Source organism: Cinclus cinclus, chromosome Z, assembly GCF_963662255.1.
Source record: "Cinclus cinclus chromosome Z, bCinCin1.1, whole genome shotgun sequence".
Taxonomy (NCBI): Eukaryota; Metazoa; Chordata; class Aves; order Passeriformes; family Cinclidae; genus Cinclus; species Cinclus cinclus.
In genome coordinates, this window is record NC_085084.1 from 74,220,673 (window position 1) to 74,235,120 (window position 14,448).

Consider the following 14,448-nt stretch of genomic DNA (forward strand, 5'->3'; position numbering starts at 1 on the left):
CCAGTGCCAGCACAGCACACATTCTCAAGGCAGCTTTTTTTTTTTTTTTTATACCTGTGCTCTTCAGAGATTTTAGGGTTGGTCCAAGTTGGTTTCCTTCTTACACCCCTACGTCAGGTGTGTGTCAGTGGGTGCTACACAAAGAGAGTTTTGGATCAGATGGCAAAATCTGGAGGCCCTGATCTCACAGTAAAATCTGGAGGTCCCAACCTCAGTATTTAACCCAAACATGGCAAACTGAAGATGAGCCAGCAGTGCCCTGGCAGCCAGGAGGGCCAGCCCTGTGTTGGGGACATCAGGGACAGCATCACCAGCTGGGCAAGGGAGGGGATTGTCCTGCTCTGCTCTGCACTGGGGCAGCCTCACCTCCAGTGCTGGGGGCAGTTTTGGGTCACCTCAACCTAAGAAGGATATAAAAATATTGGAGTACCAGGAGGAGGGCAGCTTAGATGTGGAGAGATCTGGAGGGAAAGACTTGGGCACAGATGAGGTCACATGGCTTATTCATATTGCAGAGAAGGACCTCACTCAATGTACACCTTTGTCACAGGAGGTTTTGGCTGGAATTTTTGGAATTTGGCTAGAGTTAATTTTCATTACAGTAGCAGATAGCTGTGTTTCGGATTTGTGCTGACAACACCAATGTTTTGTTGATAGTAACAGAAATGCTGGGATTATTGCTGAGCAGTGCTCAGACTGATTGCCTTTTTTGCTTCTCACCCCACCCACCAGAGAGGGGTGCACAAAAAACTGGGAGGGGATGCAGCCAGGGCAGCTCACCCCAGCTGACTGCAGGGGTATCTCACACAACGTGGCACCATGCTCAGCCTACAAAGCTGGAGGAAGAGGGAGGGGACATTCACAGGGACACATTTGTCTTCCTGAGTCATTGTTATATGTAATGGAGCCTGGCTTTCCTGGGAGGTGAATACTTGCCTACCCACAGGACATAGTAGATAAATTCTTTGTTTTGTTTTGCTTCTGTATACAGCTTTTGCTTTACAAGCTTTGTTTTTTTGCTAAACAGTCTGTATCTCAACTCACAAGTTTTCACTTCTACCCTTCAGATTCTCTTCCGCACCCTACCAAGAAAGAGTGAGCAGGCAGCTTACTCCCTCACATCCTTCACACAAACTCTATTATCTCCAATAAACAAAATACCTTTTACTCCTGATTACTAAACTAAAACAAGAAAACTCTCTTAAACTATAATTTCCCCCCTTTTTCTTAAAATTATTCAAACCTACTCTAAGCTAAAAACCAAAATAAGCCATCAAAAACTCACACCTACAACGCACTAAAACCTGGGCTGAGTTGCCAGCTGGGGTTAAAACACTAGTGCATCAGGGAAAATTCATTGGACACCAAGGTTCTTTACACACAGGGAAGTGGTCAGGGCACCATGCCTGTCAAGAATGATGGATGATGACCTTAGTCATATGGCTTAGTGTTACTTAGTTCTGCAAGGAGTTAAGTAGGGTTCAGTGATACTGATGGGGGTCCTTTCCAACGCAACTGCCTCTATATATTAGACTATGTGAACTGAGCTTACGTATTCATGTCTTTCTTTCCAATCAAATGGAACACAGACCACTTTGCTGCTCAAGTTACATGGGATTTCCCTCACCCTGCTGGAACTTAACAGGTCAGCTTACTCTTGAGCCAGTTGTGTCCTTTCAGCATTAAGATGCTGGAAATTGAAAGAGAGTAATCAAACAGAAACTATGCACAAGCAAGACTTTGAAACGCAAGAAAGTTTGAAGGAGTGCACAGGGAGACAAAACTAGTCAGTGGAAGAACCAGGTCATGAGGTCAGGAATTGTGAATTAGATTAAAGGCATGTAATAAAGAAATAGCTTCCAGAGAAGTTGTCCAGAGAGGCTGTGGATGACCCACCCCTGGAGTGTCTGACGCCAGGTTGAATGGGATGCAGTGTTATTTCTCAAAACCCAGAATACCAGAAGGCAATAAAAGAATGCAAACTCAATCATTATAAAGAAACATATGTTTTGTTTATTTAAAAACTGAGGTTCAGATATGTTTGTACAATGTAAATTTCAATATTTACAATATTCAGTTGGTATTGTATGAAGGTTCATCCCTTGTATCCCCTAGGCAGATCCTTCAGTTCTGAACAGCTTTTTTTGCTTCTTCCTCTGAATTTTGCGTAGCTTCTTCTTATCTTTAACAATTGGCTTTGACTCTGGTTTCACAAGCTGTATTTCCACTGGCTTCTCTTCAGCTGGAGTTTCAAAGACCACTTCAGTAGGATCTTCTTCAACAAGGACCTTAGTCCCTTTTTTCTTAATCTTTTGCACTTCTTTCACTTGCTGCTTCTCTCTAAACTTAGCTGCCACTGACAATCTTATCAGCCGGCGATGCTGTAAAAATAATTTAAATTTCACCATGTTTCAAGCAAGATGGAAGAAATCTGATATTAATGACACACATGCTAATTTCTCTACTTAATTGTCAAGACCCTCTGTAACACCATCTTTTTAGTTGACATGACTCCTGCATTCATTTCATGATTATGAAACTACTCTGTTCTCAAACCTTCATCAGTTTAGAGCATTACAAAGGGTCATGGGGAAAGGCATACTTGATGCTCTGGCACAGACTGACTGCCAGGGTGGTTTTCAAATTCATTGCTAAATGAAATAGAAAACAAAGACAAAGCTGCTTACCATATTTGGGGACTGGTAATGAGGATTTTCATATAGAGTTGGTCCTCCAAAGCTACCTTGGAAGATCTTTATAAGGTTCAGGACAAAACGAGGCCCAATTTCAACTAGAGATGCATCTTCTTCTATTATCTACAATAAAAAGAAAACCTTCTCCATTTCTCACAGATTGAATCAAAGCATATGACCTTGTAGGCACCTTGCAATACACAATTAAAATCTGAGATATGATATCTGATTATCTAGACTTGTATAAACCCAGTTCTGTACATAAAGCAGCTCTCTGAAATTCAAGCAAGCTTTTGGAGTACTTGGTATTTGTGAATTCCTTCTTCAGAAAAGCAGAAATTTTGAGTCAAAGCAGCAATTTAGGTTAAGGCACAGTTTAGGCCTTGGGTAGTACATCCTGCTGCCAAGCCATCCCTCACAGAATCACAACTCAGTGAATGCAAGTTCAGTGAAACAGATCTCTCCAGAGATATGGGATTAGGTAAATCATTTCAGGACACTGAATCTGCAAGCACCAGGGGCTGGTGTATTCTGATAATAATAATAATGGCTATTATCTTAATTAATGGATTTGATAAGAAATTACTCAACTGACCTCCTTCTGAAAAGCTAAGAGAGACCACTCACCTGGTAATTGCGAAACCAGATCCTTTCATCAGTGATGGTGAAGGTGAACACATGATCGACAAAAGGCTGGCTTTTGGGGTGGTACTGTGGTGTACCAAATATCTGTAACAAAAGGCAGTGTTTCTGAACATCTGCAGTTTAAGAGTTCAAACATAAATGGCTCATTTTCAACTCCTTTTAATTTATTAAGATCCCAAACCCAGGTTACATTTCACAACCAAAAACTTAAGAACAAGTGTCTAAGTCTAATCATAAGAATATGATCCCCATCCTTTGTGTTCTTTTCAAATCTCAGAAGTGTAGAACTGCTACTTGAAAAGAACACTTCTGATTTTTAAGTATGTTGCCAAAAACGCATCTCCAATGAGGAAACACCAGAACTAGAGACTGACCTGAATAAACAATTCTTTTAGCAGGGCATAGTGTGGCTCCCGGTCAAATATCTACAAAGAGTAAAAATGTTATTTCACATACAAGGCAAAATGCAATAGTCATGCAAAAAGAATAAAAACATACCCAAATGAAATAAAATCTGTACTTACTGGATCAAAAGACAAAAGGGGTCTTGAACCCCTTAGGCAATTTCCTGTCATCTTCAATTCAGCCAGTGTGTGAACTACAGTGATTAGAAAAAAAAATTACTTATAGAAAATCTTTCAGACAAGACAGCAAGAATACAAACACAATAATGTCCACCAGCTTACCATTCTGCACCAAGAATTTAGCAGATGGTCCCTGTGGTGTGTTTGAAAGCCTGCAGAGGACAGGTGGTGGGGAAGAGAGAAAGAAAAATATTAACAGCAACCAGAAGACATGCTGGATTTCCACACTACACCCCATCCAGTTATTCCTGCACTGAAGTAGTTTCTGTCACTTTTACAGCTGCACTGAGTTCCTTTAACATGCTCATAAACACTAGTTTTCTAAATGATTTTGTAAAATGCTTCTGTGAACAGTCTCCAAAAGCTGGTCATGCACAGTAAATTTGCACTATCCACAGAAGTGCAGTATTACAACAAATTTAACTAAGCAGCACTATTTCATGCATCTTCACTATTACAGGAGGAAACTTCAGCTAGAACTGAAGCATCTGCAGCTATAAACAGAAATGTAACAGAATATAACATTTCCTTACCACATGTAGAGATCCTGTTTCTTTTTGGCTTCAAAAAAGATGCACTTATTGCAGTTTTTCATTTCACATACCTACACAAAACACACCAAATTAGCTGTTTACAAACATTTTTAAACTTTCCACATTCATCTCTAATATTTTCCCCTCTCTAAAATGCAAGTTCAAAAGCAAAGATCTTGTCTTATTAAATGGCACCTACTGATACCCACATTTTGGTGATTTTTTTTTTTGGGTTGTGATTTTTTTTTTTTTAATCTCACATACTTACTACAAGGAGTAATAACTTCATTAAAGCTACAAACAACCTGATAAGTTCTCCAGCATATAAACACAAAAGCAGGAGCTGAGACATTAGGTTCCAGGTTCAGAACTATCAATGTCCTACTAAATTTAAGCTGGCTGCATATTTGTGTCCTGCATTGTTCAGGTATAAGATGTACTACACCTCTCACCTACACAGAAAAGCACATTATGCTCTATTTCTTCATGATGAAAATCAGTATCTAATTAAAAGTTTCATTTTGGTTTTATTAACTAAAGTCAGCTTCGTGTTTAAACATGACTGCTTTTTGGATATCCATAATTTTCACCTATGACATTACACTTTGACCTTGGTTGCCCCTTTCCTTTGCACACTGAATTCCCATAGAAAATAAAATCAAATAAAGAAGCGCCAAGATAAATCCTGAATTACCTCATTGATTACAAATAACTGGTCTTTACGGTCCATTTTAGTATCTGGAAGACAAAAACAACATTAACAAGGCTGGAAAACCAATTTAATATAAGAAATTCTTCTAACAGTAAGGTTTTTTGCAAAAATTTTACTGGTTTATAAATGAAAGGGTATTTTTCAAATTTTTTCTGTCATGTTACGGAATAAATAAACATAGCAACAAAACTAACTGTGCAGGTTTGGGACTGGTGCTGTAGGATTCACCAGAAAATATCTTGATGCAACAATTGCTGTACTTGTTGGGTCAAATGGTGCTTGTTTAAGAGACAAGTTTCATCAAAAGTCTTCTGTACCACATTAAAAAAAAAAAAAAAGAACAGGTTGCTAGAAGCTCTTGGCTTAAAGGTATCCTCAAAGTATAAGTTAGGAATGATGTTCAACCCCCACCTGCTTTAGAGTGAGGCATCAATGTCCTTAAGTCCTGCATTAAGTGTCTTGTTCTGAAATTAATTCCACGCGAGGAGAATATCAGGACTCGCTCTTTGTTTTTCCATTTGCCCTAGAAAAAAGGCACAACAGTTATGTGGAAAGCTTCTAGCCTTAATACTGTTATAATACAGCAAAAATAAAAGTTTGGACAGTAAATACAGAAAGACACAACACGAACTTTTGTTATCTGCCCACCCAGCCAGAACCACGCACTCAGAAAGAGTGGAGACAGAACAGGGGGGCTCAGCTTTTACAGGAGGAACAGCCCTCATCCTGATCCACTCCCAGGCACGGCCTTTCGCTCCCACCGAAGTACTAAAAAGCCACGTGCATCACTTATTTTCCTGCAAAATGGGCTCAGAGCACAGCCCAGCTAATCCTGTCGATACTCTGAAATCTTTTGTGTTCACACGCAGTACTTTACGTTTTTCTTACAAGGAAACCGAAACCTTCCCCGTATGATCCCTAAATGGAACAGGCTCAATTTCCATACAGCCTCTGTATACGACAGAACTGCCTAACTTTTTCAAATGTTTCTGAGACTGAGGTTACACATCTCACCGACATAGACCAGAACACCGCTTTTCGCGTATCCCCACGGAAACAACGTGAAAGCGCCACGTGTACTTTTACTTGTGCTGGAATTATAAAGGATTCCCAATAAACCTCTCGGTCCCGGCGTAGCAGTCGTGCTCCCCCAGACAGCGCAAGCCCCGGCGCGGCGGGGAGGCCGGGGCGCGGCCCGAGCGGCGGTACCTGGGACACGGGCGGCGGGATGCTGTATTCCTGCGGCGGGATGCTGTATTTTTCCTGCGGCGGGATGCTGTATTTTTCCTGCGGCGGGATGCTGTATTTTTCCCGCCGGCCGCCCTCCGGCGCCGCCTCGCCCGCGCTCGGGGCGCTCCTGGCGCGCTTCGCCTTCCCCGCGGCCAGCGCTCCACGTTTCCTCTTGGCCGCCATCTGTCCCCACGCCATGCCGGGCTCGCTGCTCCCGGCACCACTTCCCGTGTCACGTTTCCTGCGCTCTGATCTCACTTCCTGCGCTCGCCGGGGCTGTGCTGGCGCTGCCCGGTGCCCGCGCTCCGGTTGCGCTGCTCCCTCCCGCTGTCCGGCCATGCCGTTCTCGGCGCAGCCCCCCGCCAGCGGCGAGCGCTACGCGCTGTCCGCCAGCCTGGACAATGCCCGGCACCTGTCCAGCCTCCTGCGGGCCGTGCACTTCCAGGAACACGCCACCTGCCTGGCCACGGCCAGCGGGCTGCGCGTCACGGTGGAGGATGCCAAGTGCATCCAGGCCAACGCCTTCATCCAGGTACGGGATGACGGTACTGCTACACACCTTGCACAGGTTAGCGCCGCTGTCGCAGCGCCGGGAGGACGAGCAGCCACTGGACAGGGTCCAGCTGAGGCCACGAAGATGGTCAAAGGACCAGAGCGTCTCTGTCGTGAGGAGAGCCTGCGGGAGCCGGGCCTGTTTAGTCTGGAGAAGAGCAGACTGAGAGAGAGTCTCATTAATACATACAGATATCTCAGAGATTGGTGCCAAGAAAATGGTACCAGACTCCTTTCTGTGGTGACCAGTGACAGGAAGGAGAGCAATGGGCATAAACTGAAACTCTGAAGCTTCACTTCAACATGAGAAGGAACTTCTTTACACTAAGGGCAGCAGAGCACTGGAACAGAATGCCAGGGAGGTCATGGAGTTTCCATCTCTGGAGACCTTCAAACCCACCTGGACGTATTCCTGTGTCACCTGCTGGAGGTGACCTTGCCTTGGCAGAGGGGTTGGACTGGATGATCTCCAGAGATTCATTCCAACCCTAATGATTCCATGTGCTCACCTCCAGAGAAGGGGAGACTGCTGGAACCAAGGCAAAGGTGCCTGAGCTGGTGTGGAGGAGGGCCCAGGGTGAGACTTTCCTTGTTTATGGGTGTCCGTGCTGGTGGAGTTCCAAACCCTTCACCCAGTACATCTCTGCACACCTGCACACCTCATCTGTTGGTGCAAATGCCAAGCTCACAGCTCCTTCTGCCCGTGCTGTGCTTCATTGCACAAGCAAGCACTCATGCTATCGCTCTTTAAGTGTTTTTATAGCTCATCCCAAAGCCAAAAGTTTGGATTTATATCAGCTGTGAAGGAGTACAGATTCACAGACACTTGACTGAAGATGGTTGTGGTGTGCTCAAAGCACCCCAGTTTTCCCTCTGGGCTACCAGGAAAATAAGAAATTACTTTCCCAAAAGCACCTTTTCCAAAATGCCACCATGCTTTATTTCTGAGATACTCTGCTCTGTTTCTGAGATACTCTGCTGCTTCATAGGTGCCACAAATCAGTGAGTGCCAGTGACAAACACGATAGCATGGAGCAGTTTACCCCCTAGGCTAGTCAAAGACAGGGTTCAGCACATATTTAAGAGTGGTGAAGTCACTGTTCTGTTATGATGTACTTCTAGTATTTGGAATGTTTACTCATGCTCTGAGCATAAAAAAGTAAGTATTATTACTGGAGAAGGGTGATACATTGTATAGTTCCCTGAATCTTTCCAGCTCCAGAAGTAAGAGGCTCTAGGCTTTAACATTTATGGCTTGTGCTTAAACCATAAAAGACAAGAATTTAGGATTTCATGTTTATGCCATCTACCTTGTTTCAAGTGTGGCGTGATTGTGTTTTCCTAGGTTTGAGAATGAAGACCCACTCTTCTATAATCAATGCTGTGTTGCATGTTGAAAGCACTTGGTATTGCACTGATTTCTGAAAGGGAAACTCTGAAGTGCAAACTGAAATAATTGCAGAAACTCCAGATTTTTCATCTCTCTGCTTTAACTTACAGGCAGAAATTTTTCAGGAATTTTCTGTTCAGGAGGAATCAGTGATGTTCCGGATCAGTTTGTCTGTTCTTCTGGACTGCCTCACCATTTTTGGAACCAGCTCCCTGCCAGGTGTGGTGTATTTTCCATGAATCAATGCAAGCTGTGTGGGTGCTGCAGGATGTGTATTCAGGTGGAGTGGAGTGACACCGTGACAGCGTTCTGTCATGGTTCTACCCTCTCAGCTCTGTATTGAAATCCTCATTCCTCTGCAGTTTTGGCTGTGGCTGACGTAAAGATCTAAATGGAGTGTACTGAAGAGCACTGTGGTTTTGGGAAACCAGAGGTTTGGGTGGTGATAACCTGCAACAGGAGGGTGTGACCACAGCACAAGCTGAGCTGCATTAACATCAGTTTGGGTTGCACACCTAACAAGTAGTAAGGAAAGATGATGTGAGACAGAGTACCATGAGCATTTTCCAATTCCTCTGAACTATTTATAGCATGTCTTCATTGTCACAGCTGGTGTTTCCTGTCTGGTGGGTGAATTATTTGGATTTGAGTTGTCTACACACATAACTGCATAACTATTGGCATTTCAGAGGGTGTCTATGAGGCAGCACTAAGTGTGTTTGAGTAACGTATTGGAGGTTGGACCAAACAAGGTGAATCAAGTTGATCTGTTCCCCTTGTGCCAGAAAAATGTGAGTTTTCTAAAGTAGTCAGATGTCTTAGCTGCGCTCTCTGTGGAATGTTCTCTTTTTCAGGAACATCAACGGCCCTTAGAATGTGTTATCGTGGTTATGGGTATCCCCTGATGCTGTTCTTGGAAGAAGGAGGAGTAGTAACAGTGTGCAAAATCAACACTCAAGAATCTGATGAGTTGTTAGATTTTGATTTCTGCAGTACAAAGGTTGTTAATAAAATCATCCTGCAGTCGGAGGGACTACGAGAAGCATTTTCTGAACTGGATATGACCAGTGAAGTTCTGCAGATTACCATGTCTCCAGATAAACCCTACTTCAGGTACTAGAAATGGCTTTCAGCTCAAATGTTCATGCTCGGCTTCCTTTGGTGATGACTAGAAGTTTTCACAGTGGAGAGGGGGGGAGCTATTTTAGAATACCAGTTCATTTCAGGAAGAATTGTAATGGGTATAGCAAATTACAGTATGTACTCTAATTAACATAGTAATGAGCATTTTGACAGCCTGGTAAATGTGACACTGGTGTGGGCAGTTTAACTTTTTTGATTAGACAAAGTGAAACAAAAGGCAGTGTTTTGTGAAGCTGTCATTGAGGTGTGTACAATGACTCATTTTGATGAATTTTTACAGAGCTCTTATCAGGTATTTTGAGATGGTGCTTTTTGTCTTCCAGGTTATCCACTTTTGGAAACGCTGGAAGTGCACACCTAGATTACCCTAGAGACTCTGATTTGATGGAAGCATTCCACTGTACTCAGACCCAGACAAACAGGTTAGAAAGTCTGTGACTGAAGCCCTCTATCCCAGGTCATGCATTCTTGATGGGAAGTTTAAAAACTGTTTTTGCAATACTGTAACATTTATTTTATTAGTATGGGCAGCAAAAATACTCCCCATCTGATGAAAGTCTGTAATCAAAATGTCTGTAATCAAAAGCTAAGTGCTGACAGTTTAATGTTGTCACTTGGTAAAGACCAAATGAGCATGTTCCTAATTGTTTTTTGTTTATTCTGGGTCTTTATTCATTACTAATGTTTCAGCTCCTCTTTGCACAATGAATTTTTTTCCATATTACTGTTTTTTTCTCCTGCAGGTACAAGATTTCTTTGCTTAAACCATCCACAAAGGCACTGGCTTTGTCTTGTAAAGTGTCCATTCGAACAGACGCTCAAGGATTTCTTTCACTGCAGTATATGATTAGGAATGAAGATGGACAGATCTGTTTTGTGGAATACTATTGTTGCCCTGATGAGAATATCACTGAGGCAGAACTGTAGATGTGTGCGTGCTGGCATCTGTAATATATTTTTGGTTACATAAAATACAGGGTTTTTTAACAAAACTAAATGAAAGCTGTAAGGTTTGATATTGTCTTTTTAAAAAAAAAACCTCTGGAATAAGAAAGCTGAAGACTTTAATTTTCTTCCACTGCAAACATTCTTAGCCTTGACTCAAACTGAAGCTGAAAAAGCAGAAAGGGAAGTTGATGTCCTATAGACAATGCTTCATCCTGTAGACAATGCTTCCTGCACAGATGTTAAAGTACTGTTTGTGTAATACATTGATGCTTTTTACAGTGTTCTTCAGGAGTTTTTGTTTGAGTTATTTTTTCTGTCTTTGGCTTCTAGTAAGCAATTACACAAGGGAAAATCGGAATACTAGTTGTATATAAGCCAGCTAACTTTCAGTGACTTAAACCCAAATTTGTCTTGAAAGAGACCAACATTTTTAAACAGATCTCTTAATAGCAGCAGGTGGTTTCTTGCTGGCAAATGCTGACATGTTGTGTCAGTGAAGCCATTAGGCTTCTTCTCATCTTGATTAATTCTTAATATAATTCTATTCCCTGGAATTCCATCTGACACCAGTTTACCATTTTGTCAACAAACTGATGTTGAACTGGTAAATTGATATAGAATCCAGGATTTACTGGCTCATTACTCATAACTGTTCTGGCAACATCATTGTTTTGCATTAGATTTCCTGCTACACTTTGCATGGGATCCAGAACTCAGATTACCTTTACTACATTTTGTTTCTGCTATTTAACAAGACTTTAGACTACAGGAAACCAGCTGCAGAAGAAATGTTCAGCTCATGTTTTTTTTAGTAGTATCACACAGGGAGATTGTCATAATTCAGATTTTGCCCACATGTTTTCTTTTAAAATGGTGCATGAAAGTACTCAGAAGTACTTGTCATGTGAAGTAAACCAGTTTGTGGGGTGGGAGCTGTGACCACTGGGGGCTGTGGGATTCCATATCCAGAGGCCACAAAACTGGCGAGTGATTTTCCCTTCAATTGTTTTGATTTGTGATTTTTCAGATTAGGAACTGACCTCAGGTCTTTAAGAAGGCCCTTCTTTGTTTCTACCAGAAAACTACTGCCAATAGACCTTGGGTCCCTACCAGTCTCTGAAGATTCCAGAAATCAAAATAATGCCTTTGGCTCCTGGTCCTGACAATCTTTATGCAGCAAAATGCCAACAGTGCTGGTGCTGCTTTTATCTCCTGCCTCCCAACATGCTGAATTTTCATGTCGCCTTGGCTTTCTACAATGACTTGGATCTGTAAAGCACAGAACTCACCAGGGGGAATTCAGTTCTACACCTCTTTTTGAAAGTTAGTGGTGGGAAAGAATCAGTTGTTTAGTTTTTATTTAGTTTAGTTGTTTCTTACTGATTTACACATGGGTTTACAAGGAAAGAGTACTCTTGTATACTTGACTAGATGAGTCTTTAGTGGGATTAGTGGAGCAGCTGGAAAATCTGAGGTGAACCATATGCTGTTTCCTGTAGGTGTCAATTTTTAACCTCATTTTGTAACAGCTTGAAGAATCCAGCAGGTGGGTCTTACGAAAATAAATATGTAGAAACTGTGTTTAGTAGCACTAAGCAGTATCTTTGCTGAACATTAGCACTAAAGAACACTAACATTAAACTGAAAAAACACCAGGATTATTTTAAAAATGCTGCCATTACAGAATAGTCGCTTGATGCCTTCTTGTTGAGACAAAAACTCATTTTAATGTGAATGACTGTGGGTGAATTTATGTGAGTAACAGGTGGGTTCAGCCTCTTTCTACTCTGCTTCTGCCCTTAGCTGGGTCTAAGGACAACAGGGCAGTGCATTAGCATTGCTACAGCTGATTGCTGTAGGGCTCTTCCAGGCAGAGTGTTGGAGGGAGATGCCTCACACAGCTCTGATTTCTGTGGAGTAATGGACTCCCACAGAAGTGAGAAGTGGGTGTGAATGTCGACCACGACTGTGAATGTCAATCCGTGTATTTTGGAGGAATGTGTCGTGGGGAGTCTAGAAAGAGTTGCACTTCCCAGGAAAATCTACCATAAAAATCTGAGCAGAGAAACAGTGGGAATTTCACTCCCACTTTCACCCCCACCTCATCAGCGTTTGAGGCTGGGTAGTGGGTGGGGGCCTGTGTGTGGATTAAAACTCTCAGTGGAAAACTGAGCAGACTCCTACCCCTTCCAGTTCAGATGGGGCCATGGAGCTGACCAAAAAAGAGCAAGTGAGCAGAAAGCTGGAGGTCTGAGATAAGAAATCTATTTGAACATATGTTTATATTTTACCCCATAAATGCCAGTGGAGTGCAGTAATGGGTTTGGAACATAAGGGAGGCATGGAACTACTCCACCCAATTAGGCACTTGCACCCCTAATCTACCAGAAAGGAGACTTAATCCATGAAATAGATAGCAGCTAACAAGTCCTAAGTTACATCCAGGTGTTGGGAAGATAAATTACTTGTTAGCAGAATTGCCTTGTTAGCCTTCAAGGATCTCATACCTCGGGGGAGGTTAACACAGCTTGGGAAGAAGGATGTACCATTTATGATAGGTAGACACAAAGAATGCAGAACTCTAAGGCCACAAGGACATATGGCAGAACTCCCAAGACAAGGAAGAAACTAATAAAGCCAACTCAGCAACTGTGCTGAAACTGACTCCGACTGAGTAAAACGAATTCCAGCAGGGAGAAATCACGACAGACTGACTCATGGCCCACCATGTCAAAAGAAGATGAAGACTGAGGGCGCGGACTAATTAGCATAAGAACTGAGAGAATCATTGACCGATAGAAGATAGAATATTAATTAATTAATTATTGCAGTCCATTAACATTAATGCCTGTGTTTGCTAATGTTGAGGGATACATCTGGTGCAGGCAGTTGTGTTTGCAAGCTGAATTCGAGATTCAGGTTGAGCTGTGGGTGGGAGCTCAGAGAGAGAAAAGAGGCCGTGAGCTGCCAGCCCTGTGATTAACAAAGGGCACAAAGCCCGGTGAAACCAGCCAGGTGAGTGGGCACTGGGAGACACGGCAGAGGCCGGCAATTACAGACATTTTGGATAACAAAAGAGAGGAAGACGAGTGATGCCAGCAAGGTGAATTGACACAGAGAGGGTGGCCGGAGCCGACTGGAGAGGAAGAGCTACACTTGCACCTGGGTAGACAGCGAAGGTGTAAAATTCCACGTGGTTCCTTTTTTGGGAGGCATCATCAGCACGAGCTGTTTCTGTGTAACTGCGCCGTGAATAAATGGCTTTGTGGAACGAGACGTCTGAGACTCTTTCGTGGGAAACCTGAAGTGGAACCAGCAAGGTAACTGGTCTGACTGTGAGTGGAATGTTTGGGGCATCAGCTGCGGCACTGGAGCTGCCCGCTGTGAAGGGGCTTCGGTCCCAGCTGTGAGAAGTCTGGGAGTGTGACTGCCACAGAGGCTCAAGAATGGTCAGACTTGGCAGTTTCCTTAACACTAGAATTTATAAATAGCAGAAAGTTTTGAGAGTTGGTGTGCTTGATTTGTGGAACACCACTGAGCACCCAAGCTTGTCCAACTGGAATAAATAATCAGTGCTTCTCTTGTCAGGAAAATTAATCCACAAACACCAGAGGTTTATGTCCAAAAATGAGACAGAGGAGATCTTTTTGCTTTATTCGAATAAAGGGAGAGGCCATGGGGCATTCCCCTGGGATCTCTCAAATTTTTGGAGGACGCCGCTTCCTTTTTATCCTGTTTTCCCGGCTGCATTTCCCTCTCTCTTTCTCCACTGGCTGAGGTACTTGAGAGGCACAGACTTCCCGGAATGCCTGATACCCGAGATTCCTCATTAATGTATAACCCTCCCTTTTAATTTTTAATTCTTAGAGAATTCATAGTTTTCCCCTATTGCTTCTTTCATCTTTCAATATTCAATCTCATGTATCAGCAAACCTACAGCTTGTTTGTAAAGGCAAATATCTTTTTCCATTCATCAATCAGTGGAATCCTTCCCATTGTTCCTTTTATCTCCCAGCGC

At 42.8% G+C, this 14,448-nt stretch overlaps 2 protein-coding genes across 3 annotated transcripts; one reads left to right on the forward strand and one right to left on the reverse strand.

Moving 5' to 3' along the window:
• Positions 1 to 2,030: 2,030 nt before the first annotated feature.
• Positions 2,031 to 6,610, reverse strand: BRIX1 (biogenesis of ribosomes BRX1). 2 transcript variants are annotated; one of them, XM_062513154.1, is made up of 11 exons: positions 6,503 to 6,580; positions 6,377 to 6,406; positions 5,579 to 5,690; positions 5,150 to 5,193; positions 4,456 to 4,526; positions 4,025 to 4,074; positions 3,863 to 3,936; positions 3,713 to 3,763; positions 3,321 to 3,422; positions 2,688 to 2,816; positions 2,031 to 2,381 (listed from the first exon to the last, which is right to left on the reverse strand). In XM_062513154.1, exons 1-11 carry the CDS (start codon positions 6,578 to 6,580, stop codon positions 2,112 to 2,114), a joined length of 1,011 nt encoding a protein of 336 aa, XP_062369138.1. In that variant the 3' UTR covers positions 2,031 to 2,111. The 2 variants fall into 2 exon arrangements, with proteins under 2 accessions (XP_062369138.1, XP_062369139.1); XM_062513155.1 differs by having other exon boundaries at positions 6,377 to 6,610.
• A 124-nt stretch (positions 6,611 to 6,734) lies between these two features.
• Positions 6,735 to 10,483, forward strand: RAD1 (RAD1 checkpoint DNA exonuclease). Its single transcript, XM_062513370.1, has 5 exons — positions 6,735 to 6,929; positions 8,450 to 8,558; positions 9,194 to 9,452; positions 9,806 to 9,904; positions 10,226 to 10,483. Exons 1-5 carry the CDS (start codon positions 6,735 to 6,737, stop codon positions 10,407 to 10,409), a joined length of 846 nt encoding a protein of 281 aa, XP_062369354.1. The 3' UTR covers positions 10,410 to 10,483.
• Positions 10,484 to 14,448: the final 3,965 nt, after the last annotated feature.

Coding starts and splice junctions, on each gene's coding strand:
- BRIX1 (XM_062513155.1), bottom strand. CDS start 6,595: ATGGCGTGGGGACAGATGGCGGCCAAGAGGAAACGTGGAGCGCTGGCC. Junction 5,691..6,376: donor TCCCGCCGCCCGTGTCCCAG/GTACCGCCGCTC, acceptor CCTTTTTTCTAG/GGCAAATGGAAAAACAAAGA. Junction 2,382..2,687: donor ATTACCAGTCCCCAAATATG/GTAAGCAGCTTT, acceptor TTATTTTTACAG/CATCGCCGGCTGATAAGATT.
- RAD1 (XM_062513370.1), top strand. CDS start 6,735: ATGCCGTTCTCGGCGCAGCCCCCCGCCAGCGGCGAGCGCTACGCGCTG. Junction 8,559..9,193: donor TGGAACCAGCTCCCTGCCAG/GTGTGGTGTATT, acceptor TCTCTTTTTCAG/GAACATCAACGGCCCTTAGA. Junction 9,905..10,225: donor ACTCAGACCCAGACAAACAG/GTTAGAAAGTCT, acceptor TTTCTCCTGCAG/GTACAAGATTTCTTTGCTTA.